This window comes from Capra hircus, chromosome 5 (genome assembly GCF_001704415.2).
Source record: "Capra hircus breed San Clemente chromosome 5, ASM170441v1, whole genome shotgun sequence".
NCBI lineage: Eukaryota > Metazoa > Chordata > Mammalia > Artiodactyla > Bovidae > Capra > Capra hircus.
This window is the reverse complement of record NC_030812.1, coordinates 80694262-80717721: the sequence shown is the minus strand read 5'-3', so window position 1 is coordinate 80717721 and position 23460 is coordinate 80694262. Positions and strand designations below refer to the sequence as shown.

General features: G+C 39.9%; 3 protein-coding genes across 9 annotated transcripts in view; all 3 read left to right on the top strand.

Annotated features, from left to right (window-relative positions):
- PPFIBP1 (PPFIA binding protein 1) overlaps positions 1–2587 on the top strand; it is a 70447-nt gene extending 67860 nt beyond the window's left edge. For all 7 annotated transcript variants that reach the window (XM_018048375.1, XM_018048373.1, XM_005680723.3 and 4 more), the window contains 2 exons: positions 537–602; positions 729–2587. In XM_018048375.1, coding sequence (XP_017903864.1) covers positions 537–602; positions 729–815 — 153 coding nt within the window. In that variant the 3' untranslated portion in view covers positions 816–2587. The remainder of the gene's footprint in view (positions 1–536; positions 603–728) is intronic.
- On the top strand, positions 3409–4249 carry REP15 (RAB15 effector protein). Its single transcript, XM_005680718.2, has one exon. The coding sequence runs from the start codon at positions 3497–3499 to the stop codon at positions 4193–4195; it is 699 nt and encodes a 232-aa protein (XP_005680775.2). The 5' UTR covers positions 3409–3496; the 3' UTR covers positions 4196–4249.
- MRPS35 (mitochondrial ribosomal protein S35) overlaps positions 13697–23460 on the top strand; it is a 47134-nt gene continuing 37370 nt past the window's right edge. The window contains exons 1-4 of the mRNA XM_005680715.3: positions 13697–13861; positions 18117–18163; positions 20631–20798; positions 23027–23087. Of these exons, the coding sequence (XP_005680772.2) occupies positions 13750–13861; positions 18117–18163; positions 20631–20798; positions 23027–23087 (388 nt within the window). The 5' untranslated portion in view covers positions 13697–13749. The remainder of the gene's footprint in view (positions 13862–18116; positions 18164–20630; positions 20799–23026; positions 23088–23460) is intronic.

Genomic DNA, 23460 nt, shown 5'->3' with positions numbered 1-23460 from the left:
TATCCTAAGCACATTACATGCATTAATGTTCAGGGTATCCTAAAACATAGGGAGCATTGTTATTCCCATTTTAGAGATAAGGAAACTGAAGCACAGAATGGTTAAGTAACTTAAGACAGAAGAGCTGATAGAATTGCTGGGATGCCAGGCTGGCTTCAAAGCTTGTACTATTTACCTGTGTTATGCCCATCTCAGTATTAAGGAACTCTACATACTAAAACAAGTCAGGAATGGACACCTCTTACTCCTTAGCCTTTTCAGTATCAGGTCATGCATCTGAGTATTGCTTTCAAATGAATATTCTTTGGTGCCATTGTCAACATCAGAGCTTTGGGCTCAATGTGCCAGCAAAGTGTTTTTCTTCTCGTTTCTAATGTCCAGTTGCAGTCGTAGGAGGAGATGGCTTCGGAAGTATTCTGTTGCTCCCACCCCATTCAGTGCCACTTGCATTGTTTCTTCTTAGGCTTGTGTTCGTTTTGCTGCATTTTTCTTGAAATTGTGCAAATGAATGTCATGTCATGGTGTGTTCATTGCAGATGGAAGACTCAGAAGGGACAGTGAGACAGATCGGTGCATTCTCTGAGGGCATCAACAACCTAACTGTAAGTTGTAAAATGAATTTCAGATGTTCTAAGAATAAGCTTGACAGTCACCCCAAGGGGGACTGCCTGTGTAGCGGAGAGCTCAGGGTGCCTGGTGTGTGTGACTCCCACCTCCTTGTCTTCCAGCACATGTTAAAGGAAGATGACATGTTTAAAGATTTTGCTGCCCGTTCCCCCAGTGCCAGCATCACTGATGAAGACTCGAACGTCTGACCATAGCACCTGGATGAGAGTTGGGAGCCCTTCATCTTTGTTCCACTTGATTCCTCAGACGCTCACAGTATCTACAGCAAGCCACAGACTGTGTATTGTTTATCGTTCCCACTTCTCATGTGGAAGTGGAGATGGAAAGCAGGGATTAGGTGCTGATTCTAAAGTTGCCATGACAATTGAGACACTGGTGAATGAGAGTATAATTGTTTCTCCTCTATTTAATGTAAAAAAAAAATCTGTGATATATTATATTTAAAGTGTTGCATTTAATATGAGTATTTTACCATAGTCTTTCCATCCACATTCACAGCATGGAGGATTTGGGAAGCAGTGACCAGTATGTGAATGATTTTTGTCACGTCGATGTGATAGCACTGCGGCCCTTGAAGCAGGATGTTACATGCTTTCGAAATCAAATTGTGGAATTTCTTAGGCATTCAGTGTGCCCACTATATGCCAGCCACACCTCCACTTGCCTCTTATTGTCCTATTTTTATATATTTTTCTAAAATATATGTATATACTTAGTACATAGAAAATAGAACTTTTATTTTGTAACATAAGGAAGATGGTAAAAAGATCACGTTAAAAAAATACAATGATCAAAATTTTTGTATACCAGCTGTTTCTTGGAGAGGTCCAATGATCTTTATTTCCCCCAAACTGAATTCTAATGATGCTGATCATTCAGACTAAATTAACATATGTGAAATACCCCTTCTTTGATGACACCTCACAAAATTATTGAACAGCTTTTTAGAATTTCAGCCTTAGTCTTGGATCCTCTTAACTCATAAGGAAGACCCTGAGGGACATTTTAAGTTCTATTAACTTGAGTACATTCAAGAAACTCCCCCAAAATTTGTAGAAATAATTCCTGAAGAAACCAAAACAAAACCCTTTACAGTATTAAGCTTCTTATCTTCCTCTTTGCTAAACATATCATTGCATCAAAATACTAACAGTCTGCCTAATGTTATTAATTGCACATTTCTCAGACTATCAGCAAATGGATTTTTTTTTAAAAAGCTGAATACTTGTTTGAACATTTTGTCTCAGATTTCAGTAACTCAAAGACTGCAAAATTAGTTTCATAATGGCTATAGTGTGATGATAAAATGCAGTTCATGTTTTTCTGTAGCACAGGGCCCAAATATTCTTTATCAAGAAAAATAAAAGCTGCAGTAAAAACTGTTATTGTGTTTATTATTTTCTAGAGGTATCAGAAAAATATCTGATTTTTTGTTCACTACTGTCTCATTACTTATGATAGTCAGTGGTGGTAAAGGCAGGTTTTCAAAAATTAATGCAGGGTGGGCAGTTCAATATATGTCCGAAGACTTGCCTAATAAACTATATTTGAATGTCAGTGGCATGACCTTTCAAGTTAGCAAGTTTCCAAGTTTCTTATCAAGGAACCCTGTGATACTAAATTACTATTTATTCATAATTAAAACAACTCAATGCTAATAATATTTTTGCTCCCTATCACACACTATTTGGTAACTGTATTGAACTCTTTCTGTATTTGTGTTTTATTTTAATGTGAACATATGTCACCATTTGAAAAACCATTTGTTATTCAATCCTGGTTAAAAATACCAGGAGACTGTTACAGATGCCAAATATTCCTTATTCAGGACAGTGTAACCTCACTGATGATATGTGATAAGGTTAAATTTTTTTGATGGTATATATTCTTTTTACAAGATATTTACACTGCTGGTATTACCATATGAAAAGAAATAAAGTCAATTGATAAATGCCTCATATTTTTATTGTGTGTTACTTTGTTTTCCTTTTCTGGGAATAACCAAATCGCCTTTATTTTGGATCCAAAGAATAGTAACACCAACTCTTTACAGCTCACAAACTCTCAGAAATTTGTTTGAGGGGGGTCTGTAACCTGTATCAGGGCTTCCCCGGGGGCTCAGCAGTAAAGAACCCCCTGCAAAGCAGGAGAGGTAAGAGAGATGGGTTCAGTCCCTGAGTCGGGAAGATCCCCTGGAGGAGGGCACAGCAACCCACTCCAGTACTGTTGCCTGGAGAATGCCATGGACAAGGGAGCCTGGAAGGTTACAGTCCATAGGGTTAAAAACAGTCAGACATGACTGAAGCCACTGAGCATGCATAGCCTGTATCAACAGATGAAAATTTAAGACCTTTACTTGAGAAACTTTCTCATGAAAGGAAACACAGGCAGCTGAGCTTGGGGGATGAGGAATCATGGCAAAGGGGTATCAGAAAAGCAAACGGAAATGACTTGCCTACAAGTTTGAGGAAGTTAGTTGTAGAAAGGAGTTAGTTATAGACATCTGTTTCTTTAAGGAATTAAATAGTATTTTTTAATAAAACTAAAACTTGAAAAAAGGAAACTTGTCTCAGAAGAGGTTACCGAATATTTAAAGTCAGGTGAATATAACTAGAAGACAGATGATTTTTTGTGAAAGCTAGTATCTCTGACTCAATAAACGAGCAGGACTCGATATGAGTACAACACACCCAGTTGGCAAACAGGAAGGCCTAACGTGTTTGTTTAGCTGTGTGTGTGTATGCTTACTTGTAGAGTTCAAAAACTGGGACTACATTCACAGATGTGACTTCACTGCAGAATTTTTACTCTGAAAAAGAACAGTTCACGTGCTCAATTTCTAGAAGTAGTGTTGAGCGTGTGCAGGGAAATGGGGCAGAAACCATCACAACAGCTGGCTCCAAAGGACAAAGAGGTTCTCAGCGTCTGTGAGGTGGTCAGTGGAGCTATCATCCACGCAGCTCAGAAACTGAAGGCCTATCTTGGATTTGAAGACACACTGAGCAATCTGTGCCCAGATCCAAACACTCTCAATGAGATCTTCTTAATCCACTTTGTCACTTTCTGCCAAGAGAAAGGAGCTGACGAGTGGCTCACCACCACCAAGATGACCAAGCACCAAGCCTTCCTGTTCGGGGCAGATTGGGTTTGGACCTTCTGGGGATCTGATAAACAAATACAGCTTCAACTGGCCGTGCAGACACTGCAGATGGCTTCTCTTCCTCCTGTGGAATCTGACCCCTCCAACCCAGATTCCAAGGCGGAAAAGTCTTCCAGCAAGAAAAGTAGGTTTGACAAGCTGGAAGAATTCTGTAACATGATAGGAGAGGACTGTCTTGGCCTGTGTATCATCTTTGGTGTGCCAGGAAACCCTAAAGACATGCGAGGAGTTGTCCTGGACAGTGTCAAGAGAGAGAGAATGAAGGGTCATCTGCCAGGAGGGACAGCTGTGGCACGATTCATCCTGGAAACAGAAGATTGTATCTCCATCAGGGAGCTGCTCGGAAACTGTCTGAGTAAGAAAGACAGGCTGAGAGAGGTGGGCAAGGTTTATATTAGCATCCTCTGAACTGGCCGGGTGAGATGAGACTGGCCTGTAAGATAAAAAGAAAACAAAAATATGTTTTTTTAATAAGTTTATCTTGGGAATTTTTTCCTCCCCTCCCCCACCCCACATTGAATGAAAACCATCTCCTGGGTCAAAACATCCTAGTGTCATGATTATGGACAGAAAAAAAGCCTACCTGTATTTCAGGGAAAATGGGAAAATTTAGCTTAATCTTTTATTTATTATTCAACAATAAAAGTGGGAGGAAAGGATAATAAAGTCACCCTTAAAATTCAAGTTGAAAACAAATTGTGTTTGATAAGAGTAATTCTAGCATTTAAAAGTGTAAAATGGGTTTTGACTGCTATGGGTTGGAGGTGGGGAGGGCAAGGGGGTGCAAAGGACTACAGAAGTTTTAGTTGTATTTATTAATACAAAACCAGTTTCAATTCAGGACACATAAGCAAAACTGAGCCTGGTTCTCTTCCTCCCTATCCAGGCTCTCACCTCATCCCAAGCTGCTTGCTCTCTGCACTGAGGGCCGTGGTGGGATCCCCTGGGGACTTGTTTGAGTGTTAGCTTTACTTATGATTTTAACCCATATCACAATCCCTTGTAATAATGATTAACATCTATTTAGCATTTGCAGTAAGAAAAATATATATAAAAACTATCTTTACCTAAAAGCTGGGGTGAATTAAAACCACTCTAGGGAAGGAAAAATAATTTTTCCTCTATGCTTCTAGAGGACAGAAGCAAAAAGAATGCTTAAAAGTGTAAAGGGAAGCTTGATTCATTCACACATGATTGTTAAATGCTTGTTACTTGAAAGGCCCTGTTCTATGCCTTGCCAGTCCAGCAGTAAAAAGAACAAAGTCCGTACTCTCAGGGAGTTTTCCTCTTAATGGTGGAAGATGGACAATAAATAAATACCTGCATATATTGTACATGCATATTTAAATAAATGTCAGGGGTGGTGTAAAGGAAAAGGAGATACTATTTTATATGAGGTGGTTAAGGAAGGCCTCAGAGAGAAGGGGCAATTTACCAGAAATGTGAATGGAGAGAGAGCATCAATGCAGGTATCTGGAAAAGAGTGTTCTAGACATTGGAATCTGCAGATGCCAAGGGCCTGAACTGGGAATGGAGTTGATGTGTTCGAGATATAGTAACAGAGGCAGAATGAGCAGGGAGAAGACTGATGGGAGACAGTCAGGGAAGGAGCCAGCAAACAGGAGAAGCAGATCACACTTGTAAGGACTCTGGATTTTATTCTGAGTGATATGGGGACAGACATGCCTTGATCTGACTTAGACACTAAAACCCTCACTCAGTTGCTGGGTGGAGACTAGACTGTAGGGAGGAAAGAGTAGCAGCAGAGCCCAGGGGGCAGCTAGGAAACTATTATAATAACTGAGGGGGAAAAAAAGACTTGGGGCTTCCCAAGTGGCTCAGTGGTAAAGAATCCTCCTGCCAATGCAGGAGATGTAGGTTCAATCCCTGGATCAGCAAGATCCCCTGGAGAAGGAATTGGCAACCCACTCCAGTATTCTTGCCTGGGAAATCCCATGGACAGAGGAGCGTGGTCAGCTAAAGTCCATGGGGTCGCAGAGAGCTGGACACGACTGAGCATGCACGCGTGCTCACACACACAGTCACATACACATATGAGAGCAAAGAGTAGCCTCGAGCAAAGTGGCAGAAGAGAAGGGGCGAAGAGGTCAGATTAGGAACAGTTGATGGTAAAGCATACATCATTTGCTGATGACTGGATGTAATATATCCCAATTAGAACATTTATTTCCGAACTTCTTAAATATGACATTCCTTCATTCCAGGCAACCAAAAGTTCAAGGAAAACATTTTAGCCTTCTGTCTTCAATAAGTAGGTACAAATAGACATGAGAGGCATCTCTTCATGTTGTTAAGCAATAATTATTCCTACTTGGAGTATGCTGGAAGGTTATACTACTCAGTCAATTTCTGTTTCCTTGTATAGAGTGACCCCTGTCTGCATCAGTGCTATGTAGGGCAAGCTATCAAGGAGGTGGAATAAAAAGAGTATGCAACTTGGAATCAGAGGTGGGTTTGAGTCTCAGTTCTTTTTAAAAGTAGAATCTAGAGGTTTAACTCTGTTTTCTTATCTGTGAAAGGGGAATGACGTCAGCTAATTCAAAGGAGACAATACTTGTGACAACACTTTTCTATTTTGTTGAAGGGTAAGCTTACCAAAATTTTGATGTGTCTAGTACAAATTGTAAGTATTCATGTGATAAAGAGCTGGAAGATATAAATCAAAGACACCATGTTTTTTTTTTTTAAATGAAAATAAAGATGTGAAGCTTTTACTGATTTTAAAAAATACTGTACTCTCATGTTTTTTGAAATCAGCATTTTTGTGTAAAGATTTAAGTACAGAAGAATAGAAAGTTACTTCTTCATGAGTCTTACACTGACCGCTGTTCCAGTTTACTGTTTACCATTCCAGAACTTGTATTGTGTATTAAACATATTTTACACAAGTGTAATAATATGATCTACAAATGCCTTATAACCTGCATTTTAAAAAAAACTTCAAAAAAAAAAAGAAAAAAAAACTTCACTGAATATTGTGGACAATTTTCCATGTTAATACATTTATATTCAGTTCAATTCAGTTCAGTTCAGTTCCGTTCAGTTGCTCAGTCGTGTCCGACTCTTTGTGACCCCATGAATCGCAGCACGCCAGGCCTCCTTGTCCATCACCATCTCCCGGAGTTCACTCAGACTCATGTCCATCGAGTCAGTGATGCCATCCAGCCATCTCATCCTCTGTCGTCCCCTTCTCCTCCTGCCCCCAATCCCTCCCAGCATCAGAGTCTTTTCCAATGAGTCAACTCTTCACATGAGGTGGCCAAAGTACTGGAGCTTCAGCTTTAGCATCATTCCTTCCAAAGAAATCCCAGGGCTGATCTTCAAAATGGACTGGTTGGATCTCCTTGCAGTCCAAGGGACTCTCAAGAGTCTTCTCCAACACCACAGTTCAAAAGCATCAATTCTTCGGTGCTCAGCCTTCTTCACAGTCCAACTCTCACATCCATACATGACCACAGGAAAAACCATAGCCTTGACTAGACGGACCTTAGTTGGCAAAGTAATGTCTCTGCTTTTCAATATACTATCTAGGTTGGTCATAAATTTTCTTCCAAGGAGTAAATATCTTTTAATTTCATGGCTGTAGTCACCATCTGCGGTTAAAAAAACAAAAACAAAAACAAAAAACTGCATTAAAAAAAAAACTTCACTGAATATTGTGGTCAATTTTCCATGTTAATACGTTTATATTCACTTTCCTTGTTTCTGGGTTGATATCAATGGTTCTGTTCTCAACCCTGCATGCATATTAGATTCACTTGGGAAACTTCAAAGCAAAGCAAAAAAAAAAAAACACCAAGGCTGCAAACACACCTAGATCAGTATCTCAGAGAGAGGGAACCAAGACAGATTTTTTTTTTAATCTCCTAAAGTAATTATAATGTTCAACTAGGATTAAGATGTGTTTAAGTAGTCCTCTCTATTGTACGTATACACCATGATATACTTAATGTGTAATGTCTGGATGGATATTTGAGTTCCAAAGTCCATCCACATACCTGGATATATTTACATATTGTTTCTTTAACATGCTTGTGACTCAACATACTTCGCTCGGTTTTTTTGGTAAGCGTGTATTTATTTTTGAGTTCATTTTTCCAGCTTTACTGAGATATAATTGGCATGCAGCCCAGGATAAGTTTAAGTGTACATCATCATAATTTGACTTAATACATTATGAAATTATTATCACAATAGGTTTAGTTAATGTCCATCTCATATAGATATAAGAAAAAAGCAAAAAAAATTTTCCATGTGACAAGAACTCTTAGGATCTATTCTCTTCACAACTTTCAATTTTACAATACAGCAGTGTGAATTATAGTCATCATGTTGTACATTACATCATTAGTACTTTATTTATCCTATAACTGGAAATTTGGCTCACTCACTTTTTATGTTATTTTTTAAATTAAAAACAGCTCCCTGACAGTCATTGGATTAATGCAGATTTCAAATATAGCAAAAACCAATTGTAAAAAAATATCTTAATATTTAAAATTGATCTACATATGTAGACTTGGCTATGTAATTTGTGGGACCAAATGCAAACTGAAAATAAAGAGTGTAAAAAATTTGTAAAAAATTTGTAAAAAATTTTGTAAAAGATTGTAAAAAATTTCAAGACAGAGACAACAAACATTAAGCCAAGCACAGGGCTCTTCTATGTGTAAGTCACAAGCCCATGAAACTGACCTGACTTCTACATTTTGTTGGATTATTTGGTCATGAAGGCTTAAAAAAAGATTTTTATCATGATCGTTTATACCTCTAACGTCTTTTCTAACTGAAAAATTATGTTATTCTTACTAACTTCTATGTACATGATAGTACATGCTTTACTCTTCATACTGCATGAAACAGCATTATTGCCCATTTATAGCATTACAAGTGACATTTTAACTTTTAATATAGAATAAATTTCATAGTATTTGATATCAGAGAAAACAATAAGAATTTTCTGGCTCTTCTAACTCCAGAAGAATTGATCTACTTTAGTCTTAGGGAGAGAGTAAAACAAAAGGAAGAAATCATAAGCAGTTTGAACGAGGAACTGAATCTCTTAACATGTTGCTCAGAAATTGAGAAGTCTCTGGATATGAACTAATTCTCTAAGGATTCATTCTCAGTTCAGTTCAGTTCAGTCGCTCAGTTGTGTCTGATTCTTTGTGACCCCATGAATCGCATCATGCCAGGCCTCCCTGTCCATCACCAACTCCCGGAGTTCACTCAGACTCACATCCATCGAGTCAGTGATGCCATCCAGCCATCTCATCCTCGGTTGTCCCCTTCTTCTCCTGTCCCCAATCCCTCCCAGCATCAGAGTCTTTTCCAATGAGTCAACTCTTCGCATGAGGTGGCCAAAGTACTGGAGCTTCAGCTTTAGCATCATTCCTTCCAAAGAAATCCCAGGGCTGATCTCCTTCAGAATGGACTGGTTGGATCTCCTTGCAGTCCAAGGGACTCTCAAGAGTCTTCTCCAACACCACAGTTCAAAAGCATCAATTCTTCAGCACTCAGCTTTCTTCACAGTCCAACTCTCACATCCATACATGACCACAGGAAAAACCATAGGATTCATTCTCATTTGTCTCTAAATGAGATAGGCCTTGCACTTTATTCTACTAAAATATACAAAATTGAGAGAAAAAGTGGTTGCTGCATTGACCCTAAGCTTAATTTGAATGGCCACCTTTTATATTATGGCTTTGAAAACATTACTCACCTAATCACAGTGGTTTTCGGGAAGATGATACTGTTCCCATTTTCTCTGAAACTGAAGCTCAGTGAGTTTAGGTGGAGTTGCCCAAGATCACAAAGAAACAGAACCTGGACTCAAATCCCACATCCAACTGACTTAAAGGCCATGCTTTAAGTCTTAAAAATGGAGGACGGGAGAATACCACGTGAAGATGGAGACAGAGATTAGAGTCATGTGTCTACAAACCGAAGAATGCCAGAAATTGCCAGCAACCATCAGAAACTAGGAGAGAGACAGAGAGGCATAAACAGATTCTCCATCAGACCCTCCAGAAGGAACCATCTCTTGCCAACACCTGGATTTTGGACTTCTAGTTTCAGAACTGTGAAAGAATAAATGTCTGTTGTTTTAAGTCACCCAGTTTCTGGTTCTTTGTTATAGCAGCCCTAGGAAACGAACACATCTAACACACCATACTTGCACTTTGGAACAATAATGGGATGATAGGCCAGAAAAGATGAGGAAGGTGATTACTACAAATACTTGTTATTATCATGCTGCATGCTTATGGATGCCCATAGCACACTGAATGTTCACAGGTAGAATACGATAGGACACCTGCACACCTGCTCTACCTGGCATGCTTAACAAGGCGCAGTTCTATTTGTTTCCAGTTGTTCTTATTATAATCATCTACTTTAAGAGAAGGCTATGGCACCCCATTCCAGTACTCTTGCCTGGAAAATCCCATGGGCGGAGGAGCCTGGTAGGCTGCAGTCCATGGGGTCGCTAAGAGTCGGACACGACTGAGCAATTTCACTTTGACTTTTTATTTTCATGCATTGCAGAAGGAAATGGCCACCCACTCCAGTGTTCTTGCCTGGAGAATCCCAGGTATGGGGGAGCCTGGTGGGCTGCCGTCTATCGGGTCTCACAGAGACGGACGCAACTGAAGCAATTTAGCAGCGGCAGCATATTGATTGAAAAAATAGAGGATAATTTTATTAAGGGTTGTATGTTAATCCATCCTAGGGTAGAAAATAAGAGAGCTCCTTTAAGGATTACCATCATTTTCTAGGTCTGATGAGTTCTGCCTTTTTGTAATTCTAACCTGATCTACACACAAGCTAACAGAATCATTGATTATAGTTAAAGCCTATAGGAGCTTTCTTAGTGGTTCAGGCCATAAAGAATCTGTGTTCAATACAGGAGACCCAGGTTCAATACCTGGGTTCCCTCTAAAGAAGGGAAGGGTCACCCACTCCAGTATTCTTGCCTAGAGAATTCCATGGGCAGAGGAGCCTGGCAGGCTACAGTCCATGGGGGTCTCAAAGAGCGGGACAGGACTGAGGGACTAACTTTTCCACTTTCTAATTTTCAAAGCCTAAATGGCACAGGAGATCAATATGCTAATATTACACCCAGATATATGATGGAATAGGATCACACATTCTAAAGATGGTAAGGTCAAGTTTTAAACTCAACCCTCTTCCACAACACAGGAGAAGACTCTACACATGGACATCACCAGATGGTCAATACTGAAGTCAGACTGATTATATTCTTTGCAGCCAAAGATGGAGAAGCTGTATACAGTCAGAAAAAACAGGACTGGGATCTGACTGTGACTCAGATCATGAACTCCTTATTGACAAATTCAGACTTATATTGAAGAAAGTAGGGAAAACCACTAGACCATTCAGGGTATGACCTACATCAATTCCCTTATGATTATACAGTGGAAGTGACAAATAGATTCAAGGGATTAGATCTGATAGACAGAGTGCCTGAAAAACTATGGATGGAGGTCTGTGACATTGTACAGAAGGCAGTGATAAGACCATCCCCAAGAAAAACAAATGCAAAAAGGCAAAATGGTTGTCTGAAGAGACCTTACACATAAATATGAAAAGAAAGTGAAATTAAAAGGAGAAAAGGAAAGATATACCCATTTGAATGCAGAGTTCCAAAGAATAGCAAAGAGAGATAAGAAAGCCTTCCTCAGAGACCAATGCAAAGAAGTAGGGGAAAACAATAGAATGGGAAAGACTCCAGATCTCTTCAAGAAAATTAGAGATACCAAGGGAAATTTTCATGCAAAGATGAGCACAATAAAGGACAGAAATGGTATAGACCTAACAAGCAGAAGATATTAAAAAGAGGTATTAACAAGAAATACACAGAAGAACTACACAGAAAAGATCTTCACGACCCAGATAATCATGATGGTGTGAACACTCACCTAGAGCCAGACATCCTGGAATGCAAAGTCAAGTGCCTTAGGAAGCATCACTACGAACAAAGCTAGTGGAGGTGATGGAATTCCAGTAGAGCTATTTTGAATCCTAAAAGATGATACTGTGAAAGCAGTACACTCAATATGCCAGCTAATTTGGAAAACTCAGCAGTGACCACAGGACTGAAAGTGGTCAGTTTTCATTCCAATCCCAAAGAAAGGCAATGCCAAGGAATGCTCAAACTACTGAATGATTGCACTCATCTCAAATGCTAGCAAAGTAATGCTCAAAATTCTTCAAGCCAGGATTCAAAAGTATGTGAACTGTGAAATTCCAGATGTTCAAGCTGGTTTTAGAAAAGGCAGAGGAACCAGAGATCAAATTGCCAACATCCGCTGGATCATCAGAAAAGCAAGAGAGTCCCAGAGAAACATCTATTTCTGCTTTATTGACTATGCCAAAGCCTTTGACTGTGTGTATCACAACAAACTGTGGAAAATTCTGAAGAGATGGGAATACCAGACCCACTGACCTACCTCCTAGGAAATCTGCATACAGGTCAAAAAGCAACAGTTAGAACTGGATATGGAACAACAAACTGGTTCCAAGTCTGGAAAGGAGCACATCAAGGCTGTATATTTTCACCCTGCTTATTTAACTTATATGCAGAGTACATCACAAGAAATGCTGGACTGGAAGAAGCACAAGCTGGAATCAAGATTGCAGGGAGAAATATCAATAACCTCAGATATGCAGATGATACCACCCTTATGGCAGAAACTGAAGAAGAACTTAAGAGCCTCTTGATGATAGTGAAAAAGGAGAGTGAAAAAGTTGAGTTAAAACTCAACTTTCAGAAAACTAAGATCCTGGCATCTAGTCCCATCACTTCATGGCAAATAGATGGGGAAACAGTGGAAACAGTGAGAGACTTTATTTTTCTGGGCTCCAAAAATCACTCCAGATGGTGACTGCAGCCATGAAATTAAAAACTCCTTGCTCCTTGGAAGAAAAGTTATGACCAACCTATACAGCATATTAAAAGGCAGAGACATTTCTTTGCCAACAAAGGTCCATCTAGTAAAAGGTATGGTTTTTCCAGTAGTCATGTATGGATATGAGAGTTGGACTATAAAGAAAGGTGAGCACTGAAGAACTGGTGGTTTTGAACTGTGGTGTTGGAGAAGACTCTTGAGAATCCCTTGGACAGCAAGGCGATCCAACCAGTCCATCCTAAAGCAAATCAGTCCTGAATATGCATTGGAAGGGCTGATGCTGAAGCTGAAACTTCATTACTTTGGCCACCTGATGCAAAGAACTGACTCATTTGAAAATACCCTGATGCTGGGGAAGACTGAAGGCAGGAGGAGAAGCGGAGGACAGTGGATGAGATGGTTGGATGGCTCACCCACTCAATAGACATGAGTTTAAGTAAACTCGGAGAGTTGGTGATGAACAGGGAAGCCTGGCATGCTGCAGCCCATGGGGTCGCAATGAATTGTACACAAGGGAGAGACTGAACTGAACTCAACTAGTCTGGATCACGAGGGCATCCTTTTACTTATTATTGGATACTGCCTCTCTCCTTTAAGCACATCACTTGCACTAGCTGAAGACCTTTAATTCAAGAAAGTGCAGAAAAGCAGCAACAGCAAAGAAGCAGGGCCTTAGCTAGACTGCCAGACTCCCAGCCCATCTGAGATTCTGCCCTCCAATAAGCCACATTTCTCCCATCCTCTATGGCCCTTCTTTACAACTGTCTTTGGACTGACAGCTTAGATTTTTCACAAAATCTTTTTGTTTTCTTTCCATTCCTTTTTCTACGTGGAGAGTATTTTCTTGCACAGCTAGTTGACTCCGGCTTTGCATTCCGAGGCCCACGTGCTTCCTGTTTCTCCCGCCCAGGGGCGGGGCAACGCTCGCCAGCCTGCGCAGTAGGGCCTCAAGCCCGCCCCTTGACCCGGAGCCGCGCTTGTCCTCTCCGGCTTGCCGTCTTGGCCAACATGGCCGCCCCCTCGCTCCCTGCGTGGTTGGCTTTGCAGACGCGAGGCAGGACCCTTCGTGCCTTTTCCACCGCTGTGTCTCCTGTCACTGGCGCTCCGAGACTAAGCCCGCGTGAGTGTCTGCCGCGTCGCCTCCGGGCTTTGGGGGCTGTAAGCGGGCGGAATACGGGCTCATGATGGCGGCTGCGGTGGCGGAGCCAGAGCCACCCTGGGGATTCAAGTACGTCCTCCGTGCCGGTCATTGGCCCGTCTAGTAGTAGGAAACCATGGACTTAGGTGTGCCCCCTGCGCGGAGTGTCGCCTAGTTCCTGGCAGTTTCTCTTTCTGGTCCTCGGGGCGCCGCGGACTTACTTCCCCACCTTCTCCGTGACCTGCGCTTTCCGGTAGCCTCTCTCAGGGCCAGCGGCACAAGTCTCTCTCTGATTGCTGGTTCTCGGAATATTTGTTGGGTGATGCTTAACCACAGATTTTCCCGAAATTTAAGAGAGGCCCACAAATGGCCTGAAACAAGGTACAGCTCTGAATTCCAGGGCTAGCTATGTCACCAAAGGGGGTTGACCTTCATTCAATAGGCGTACTGAGGTGACCTTCATTCAAGAGAGATTTTAGGGCTGCCCGATACCGTTCTTGCCTTGGAGGAATCTAGTGGAAAAGTCTAGTTGTGGGTAGACTAGGTAGGAGTACTGTGCAGTGTTAGGTGCTGTTAATAGAATCGTGAATACAGTAAGGGGGTGGAAACACCGAGCAGGAACCCTCAAGAGTCAAAAAAGCTCTGTGGAGGGAGCGTTGCCAGTCATTCGTCTTGTCTTATCCGTGCTATTTTCTGTAATATTTCTAGTATTGATACTTCTCACTGTCCAGTTTAGGCCAGCATATCTCCCGGTTGCCATAGTTTCTTTGCTGGTCTCTATTTCTACTCTTGCTCTCCTACATTGAATTTTCACAATAGCCAGAGTGAAGTGTGCAAAAAGCGAATCTTAACTTGCCACTCCCATGTTCAAAATAGACAAAAGATTTTTCATTGCTTTGAGATAAACGGTAAATCCCTTAATGCATCATCATAGCACTTAATAGTCTTAACACTTTTTAATCATTCGTTCAGTTATTCATTCTGCAAATACTTAACTCCTACTGTGTGCTGGGTAGCCTTCTAGATACCGGAATGTAGCATGGCCCTTCAGACTTCCCTGGTGATCCATTGGTTAAGAATCCACCTACCAAATGCAGGACAAAAGGGTTTGATCCCTGGTTAGGGAAGATCGCACATGCAGCAGAGCAAGTAAACCAGTGCACCAGTGCACAGCTACTGAGCCTGTACTCTAGAGTCTGGGAGTCGCAACTACTGAGCCCAAGAGCCGCAACGACTGAAACCCGAAGACCATGGAGTCTGTGCTCCACAACAGGAGAAGCCACCACAATGAGAAGCCTTCCTTTGCTGCAACTAGAGAAAAGCCTGCCCAACACTGAAGACCCAGTGCAGCCAAAGATAAATAAATGAATAATAATAAAAACAGGTCCTTCATCTCATGAAGTTTACATTCTTGGTAGGAAATCAGATTATAAATAGGTAAACAATGTCAGATGCTATGAAGAAAAATAAAATAGGGTCCTGAGAATAATAGATTGGGGGAATAGAGGCTGTGAAAGTGAAAGTGAAGTTGCTCAGTTGTGTCCTACTCTTTGTGACACCATGGACTGTAGCCTATCAGGCTCCTCCGTCCATGGGATTTTCCAGGCAAGAGTGGGAGTGGATTGCCATTTCCTTCTCCAGGGGATCTTCCCGACCCAGGAATTGAACCTGGGTCTCCTGCATCACAGGCAGACACTTTACGGTCTAGGGCAAGACAAGATCGGATAGTCAGGAGAGAACTCCCTGAGGAGGTGATGTTTGAGCATCTCTGGGAAGAGCCTTGTTGGTATAGGGAGCTGAAAGTACAGACGCTCAAAAGTAGAATGAGGTTATGGGTATGACCAAGAAACGAAAAGGAGACCAATGTGGCTGGAGCTAAAGTGAGTAAAGAGGAGAAGTAAAAGATGTCAGAAGATACATAATGACCTGATCTGGTAAAGGCTTATAGGCATTTGGCTTGGAGTTTATTATAAGTTTGGGATCACATTGGTAGGTTTTGAACAGGAAGTGAGGTAACGTGATTTATACTTTTGAAAGATCACTGACTGCTGTTTGGCGAGCTTGGTGTAAAAGTGGGAGCCAGGAGACCAGTTTGAAAGCTGTTGTAGTGCTCCAAATGAGGTGGTAGTGACTTGGATTGACCTAACAGTGGAGATGCTGGTATGGTTGGATTTGGGATATATTTTGAAGGCAGCACTAACAAGACTCCCTGATGGATTTGATATGGGGCCTTGAGCCAAAGTCTCAAGGAAACATGTTAGATTTTGAGCAGTTGGATGAATGGTGATACCGTTTACAGGAACTGAGGAGACTGAAGAGAGAAATCAAGAGCTCTATGATGTGTTTTAGTTGAGATGCCTATTGAATGTATCTCTGACGTTTTATTTAAAATTTTTTTTTACTTATTTATCTAGCTGTGCTGGGTCTTTAGATGCATCTTAGTTGAAGCACCTTAGTTGAGGCAAAATCTAGTTCCCTGACCAGGGCTAGAACACAGGCCCCCTGTGTTGGGAGTGCAGAATCTTAGTGACTGGACCGTCAGGAAAGTCCCTGTCTCAGACCTAGTAAATACCAATTTTCTGGGTGCTCTTTATGCCCTGCTCTTAAATTTCAGCCATTTTTAACTTGTTTACTTTGATTTTCCAGCTTCTCTTTCACTCTAGAACACTTTTTCTCACTTGCCTGTTCCCATGGCTACCTCCTGCTCATCTTTAAGGTTTTTTCCCCCTGTTAACTGACTAAGTTGGGTCCCCTGCTACATGTTTACATTAATATTTATCACTCTTTATTGAAATTTCTTGCTAGATAGTTACCTTATATGACCGACTGCATTCAGTAAGAGCAAGGACTATGTGTCTGTTGTTCATTGCTGCCTTTTGAGTTGCTGGTACACAGTACCACTCAAACAATTTTTTAATGAATCAGTGAATTACTGTTGAGGGGTAAATAAGAATCTGTCCGATCAAGGAATGAGGTAGAGAGGGAGTAGAGGACAGAAGCCAGGTAGATGAAAGGGAGACACATTCCAGGCAGAGAGAACAGAAAGTTCAGAGAAAAACTCAGGGGCCTGGTACTGAAAGTCCAGTGTAGCCTAGGGCTTTGTGAAAGGAAATGAAGCTGGAGACAGTAGTTCAGAGTATGAAGTCTTTTGCGCTGAGCTTTCATTATCCTAACACCTTGTCTTTAGTTTTCTTGGCTAAATGACTTCTAAATAAGGATAATATATTTAGTGCTTATAGTTACTGTGAAGAATAAGATTAAAAAAGATACAAAAAAAGCATTTAGCTCAGTGTCTGGATGTGTTAAAGTACTGAATATAGTTATTTCATATTATTTTAGTATAGCAAAACATTAATTTAGAGAGGTATAAGTTAATATTTTAAAAGATAGTATATAAAAATAATTTTTCTTGTACAGTTATGTGATTTATTAGGAATAACTATGATTTTTGTTATTGTTGATGCTATTGTAGCATTGGCAGTTCTACTTAACAATAGAGATGGAAAACTGAAGGTTATTTTGTGTGTGTGCGTAAAGAACAGAATAATACCAGATATGAGCAAATATATGTTAGAACATTTCAAACCAGTTGTTTTTCAGTTCAGTTCAGTTCAGTCACTCAGTTGTGTCCGACTCTTTGCGACCCCATAAATCACGGCACACCAGGCCTGTCCATCACCAACTATAAAGATGCAAAATACTTATTTCCAACTAGATATTTCAACTTGGGAGAGTGAGTTTATTTGACAACCTTAAAAGTTATTAAAAATACATCTTTAGTTGATAAGCTAACTATATCTTATCATCCTGGTGGCTCAGTCTGTAAAGAATCCACCCACAATGCGGGAGACCTGGGTTCAGTCACTGGATTGGGAAGATCCCCTGGAGAAGGGGAATGGCAGCCCTCTCCAGTGTTCTTACCTGGAGAATCCCCATGGACAGAGGAGTCTGGAGGGCTGCAGTCCATGGGGTCGCAAAGAGTCGGACATGACTGAGCAACTAAGCACATGTATTGTCAGTCACAGTATATTTTCAAGTAACTGTTGAATTTTCTTATCTATTTCTGACTTTTCATTTGCATTAAAATGATTTAGTCTCTGAACTTACAGAAAATGGATTATTGTCTCATTTTTATATTACTAAGTACTTTAAATTATGTGAGAATTGTGGGATCATGAACAATGTGGAACAACTCTGTACTAATAAAATTCTCTGCAACTGTTGTGTCGTCTTTTAGCTACAACAGAAAGAACCTCCAGACATGAAAGGCCACCAAGAAGAAAGGTAAGTAGTTAACGTGCTCTGGTGTAGACTGTTGTGTGGGTTTCTGATCTAAAGTAAGGCAGATCTTCATTAGGAGGTAGAGGGTGCCACATGAGCAGGCTTCAAAAGGGCATGTGCACTGGGTGACCCTGAAGCCCTGGCTCTATCTAGTCTTTGATTGGTTTTGTCAGTTCCCTGAGAATGGATCATCTTTTCAGAAGCAGACTCACTCACTTACTCCCAGGAAATAGCTATATAAACCAGAATAAAAAATTGTTTTTGACAATGCCTTGAACAGTCAGGCAGCCTGGGATGTATTCGTTCATCTAACCAGTTTGGTCTCATCCTGTGGGCATCGTCATGGAGGAATCCATATTGTAAGGTCCCTTCATAAGTGTGGATTCAGAACAAAGGCACATTAGTTGGAAGTTAAGTGGCACCAAATTTGGAAAACTCAGCAGTGGCCACAGGACTGGAAAAGGCCAGTTTGCATTCCAATCCCAAAGAAAGGCAAAGCCAAAGAATGCTCAAACTACTGAACTCTCACACGCTAATAAATAAATCCTCAAAATTCTCCAAGCCAGACTTCAGCAATACGTGAGCCATGAACTTCCAGATGTTCAAGCTGGTTTTAGAAGAGGCAGAAGAACCAGAGATCAAATTGCCAACATCTGCTGGATCATCGCAAAAGCAAAAGAGTTCCAGAAAAACATCTATTTCTTGCTTTATTGACTATGCCAAAGCCTTTGACTGTGGATCACAACAAACTTTGGAAAATTCTTAAAGAGATGGGAACACAAGACCCCCTGACCTGCCTCTTGAGAAATCTGTATGTATGCAACAGTTAGAACTGGACATGGAACAACAGACTGGTTTCAAATAGAAAAAGGAGTACATCAAGGCTGTATATTATCACCCTGCTTATTTAACTTACATGCAGAGTGCATCATTATAAACGCTGGGCTGGAGGAGGCACAAGCTGGGATCAAGATTGCTGGGAGAAAATAACTGATATGCAGATGACACCACCCTTATGGCAGAAAGTGAAGAAGACCTAGAGAGCCTCATGATGAAAGTGAAAGAGGAGAGTGAAAGAGTTGGCTTAAAACTCAGCATTCAGAAACCTAAGATCATGGCATCTGGTCCCATCACTTTATGGCAAATAAATGTGAAAACAGTGGCTGACTTCATTTTTTGTGCTCCAAAATCACTGCAGATGGTGACTGCAGCCATGAAATTAAAAGATGCTTGTTCCTTGGAAGGAAAGTTATGACCAACCTAGACAGCATAGTAAAAAGCAGAGACATTTCTTTGCCAACAAAGGTCTATCTAGTCAAGGCTATGGTTTTTTCAGTAGTCATGTATGGATGTGAGAGTTGGACTGTAAAGAAAGCTGAGCACTTCAGAATTGACGCTTTTGAACTGTGGTGTTGGAGAAGACTCTTGAAAGTCCATGGACAGCAAGGAGATCCAACCAGTCCATCCTAAAGGAGATTGGTCCTGAGTGTTCATTGGAGGGACTGATGGTGAAGCTGAAACTCCAGTACTTTGGCCACCTGATGCAAAGAGCTGACTGATTTGAAAAGACCTTGATGCTGGGAAAGATTGAGGGCAGGAGGAGATGGGAATGACACAGGATGAGATGGTTGCATGGCACATCACCGACTCAACGGAGATGAGTTTATGTAAACTCCGGGAGTTGGTGATGGAGAGGGAGGCCTGGCATGCTGCAGTACATGGGGTCACAAAGAGTCAGGCACGACTGAGCGACTGAACTGAACTGAAGTGGCACCATTTATAATCATATAGAGTACTCATTTTCACAGGAGTACTGTTTCCAGGATATATGCTACACTGGTCTGTTGCTTAGAAGGATGTTACCTAGTTTTGCATCTTCAAACCTTCCTTTTGGGTTTAAAGGGAATGATGGCCATCCTCATCTGTCAAATACAGTTTAAAAAATAAAATAAATGTTAATGTGATTGACTAAGTTATCATATAGCTATTCTCTGGGCATGGAAGACATTTCTCATTATGTGTCTATTCAGTTAGTTTAATCTTAATTTATTTCTGAATTCTTATTCTTTATTTTTCTTATTTCTTGTTTTCCTTATTTCAAATTCTCATTGTCATCTCATGTACTGACTTTCACTGAAGTTTTAAAAATTATTCAACATATACCGTTACTGACCCCTTCATAAACAATATGCAGAAAATTTGCTAAAAGACTGTAAGTAAGAGAAATTTTTTTTTTGTAAAGCAAATGTGCTATTAAAGGGTTCCTTTCCACGGGGTTTGAGGAAACTGCCAAGGATATTTAGGTAGGTTTGTTTGGGGGTGTTTTTTTTTATTTCAACAGCAGCAGTTATGGGACGTCAGATTTTATATAGGTTGCAAGTCTTTGTGTTTCTCTTAATTGTACCTTTTTTCCTTTAAAATTAAAGTTCATGTTTATATTTAAAATATTAAATTGTTTTATATTCTTCAGGCACTACCTCCCAGGACAGAGAAAATGTCTGTTGACCAGGACTGGCCTAGTGTTTACCCTGTTGCAGCTCCATTTAAACCTTCCGTAGTACCTCTTCCTGTTCGAATGGGTTATCCAGTAAAAATGGGAGCGCCCATGGCTAAGGAGGGAAATCTGGAGCTTCTAAAGGTAGGATAAGTTGCTGGTTCATTGGCTGAAACTTATATTTAAATAAATGCTGATTTCCCTCTGACACCTGCCCTCCCCCTGCCCTCGCTGCCACCATCCCCCCCAACACTTCCAGGTTCAGTGCATAGCAGCTTACTGTATTTTAACTCAGTTGTTTTGCAGATAATAATGGATACTATGTTTTACTTTTCCCTGGGAAAGATAGCTCAAAGAATTCTAGGCATTTAAGAATGGGTAATTAATTGGTCTTGTGGCTTCCTTTTGGCTTTTTTTTTTTTCTATTGTATCTTTTCTATATTGTGTTTTTCAAGCAGAACTAAATGAAATAACCTAATTTGAGAGTGAGAATGGGGGTGGGGGGAATGAAGTTTTTACTTTTAAAAAAGAGATTTAAAAACTTTCCCTAAAAGTAATTTAGTATTATTGTTATGGTCCTTAAACTTCTTTATTTCATGAAGCAAAATAGGTCCTGTTAAATGCTTCAGTTAAATGCATCTATAATGAGTTGATAACACCTTTTGTGATTTATGGAAAGTAGACTTCTTAAAATATAAATGTCCATCACCAGGAAATGCATGTCTTAGATGGTTTCCTTTTACCTACAGTGAAATTATCATCAAGGAATTGTCTTTTCTACTAAATGAGAGAAACTATTTTCTACTTCATGAAAAACAAAAATTTGCTAAAAGTTGATGGTAAAAAAATGAGATAGTAAATAAACAAATTTTTTTTAATGAGAGAGTAACGTGGAAAGGGGATCATCTTTTGCTGGGGACAGGCAGATGAAATTTGGACAAGGTAACATTTCAAAAGATAAGCAAACACTTGTAAAACTAATCTTTTCTTCAAATGGAAGAGAAGAATTCAACTTAGTTTAAAGAAAAAAAAACTTTGGAAAATATCACTGCAAGAGAGAGTAACAATATGTTTATAATGTTGTAATGGTGGTCGTGAATAGAATTTTAATAAATACAAAAATCTGAACATTTAATGCATGCTGTCCCTTTCAAGAATCACCATGTGCTTAATCCAGTGATACGGTCTGTTACCAGTAAGTGCCATATGGATAAGCTTGTAAACTGAGGTAATATATGCAGAGTTCATAAAGCAGTGCCAATATAAATCCTGTGTAAGCATTCACTATTATTTTTTTTCTTTTATGACTTTGAGTCACGTTTCAAAAATAAAAGTATAGAAAATGAAGTCACCCACCCCCATAATCCCACTATTCGGTGTCTGTTTTCTCTTGTTTAAAATAACCATTTTCTGATTGGTACTTAAGATTCCAGACATAATGTTTGGAGGAACTTTCTGCTTATTCAGATTTTCTTTCAAAATAAGTTTCTTTAAACTAAATTTTCTCTTTAGATGTTTAACATTAATTTTAAAATATCCTGCTACTGCTGCTGCTGCTAAGTTGCTTCAGTTGTGCCCAACTCTGTGCAACCCCATAGACGGCAGCCCACCAGGCTCCCCCGTCCCTGGGATTCTCCAGGCAAGAACACTGGAGTGGGTTGCCATTTCCTTCTCCAATATCCTAGGAAGTGTTAACTATTTATTTGAAGGAATCAAATCGCTGACCTTACCTAAGTTTTCATTGGCCCTGTAAATACAGAACCTTTCAATGTATTATAAACATATTCCCTAGTTCATTTAACTATTCATTTAAGATTTCCTCGCTATGTTTATTCATTCCATTCAATTCATAAAATGTCTGTTAAGGATAAAACAGAAAATGTCTTGCAGTGGTATGTGTTCCAGGGGGATTAAGATTATTTAACAATGGTCTGTGTCTTTAAGTGTTTTCAGTTTTACAAGGGAAATATGTACACGTGTAGATTTGTGGCAGGAATAATACTATAAAAATAATGTTTTTTTCTCTACCATTATTCTTATAAGATACTTGGTACTGAATCTTTATTTCAGGAAATCCATTTCTTAAATTTACATCTGTGACATGGATTCAGTATTGTTAAAAAAAAAGATTTATTACAAGGTATGTGAGGCTTATGATTTAATTTTATGAGAAGATTATGTTTGATATTTTTAAGAGACTTAGGCAGGAATTCCCTGGCCAGCCAGTGATTAGGGCCTCGTGTTATCACTGCTGTGGCCTTGCTCAGTCTCTGGTTGGGGAACTAAGATCCCACACTGCATGGCATGGCCAAAAAAACAAACAAAAAACAAAGACACTTGGCTAATTTATCCTTTAAAATTCTCTATTTTAGATTCCCAATTTTCTGCATTTGACTCCTGTAGCAATTAAAAAGCACTGTGAGGCTCTTAAAGGTATGTGGTTGTTTTATAATATGAACTTAATATTTTATTAATCTAACAGGAATCTCATTTCCAATGATAAAGGGGTCAGTTTATCAAAAGGATACAGTATTTGTAAATATTTGGGCACCAAAAATTGGAGCACTTAATATACAGAATTGAAGGAAGAAATAGAAAGCAATACAATTATAGTAGGGAGCTTCAGTACTCCACCTTCAACAATGGGTAGATCATCCAGATGGAAAATCAGTAAGGAGATGTTGGATTTAAGCTTACGCATTAGACCAAATGAATTTAACAGACATTTACAGAACATTCCATCCAACAGCAGTAGAATACACATTCTTCTCAAGTACAAATGAAACATGATTTCAAGATAGATCAT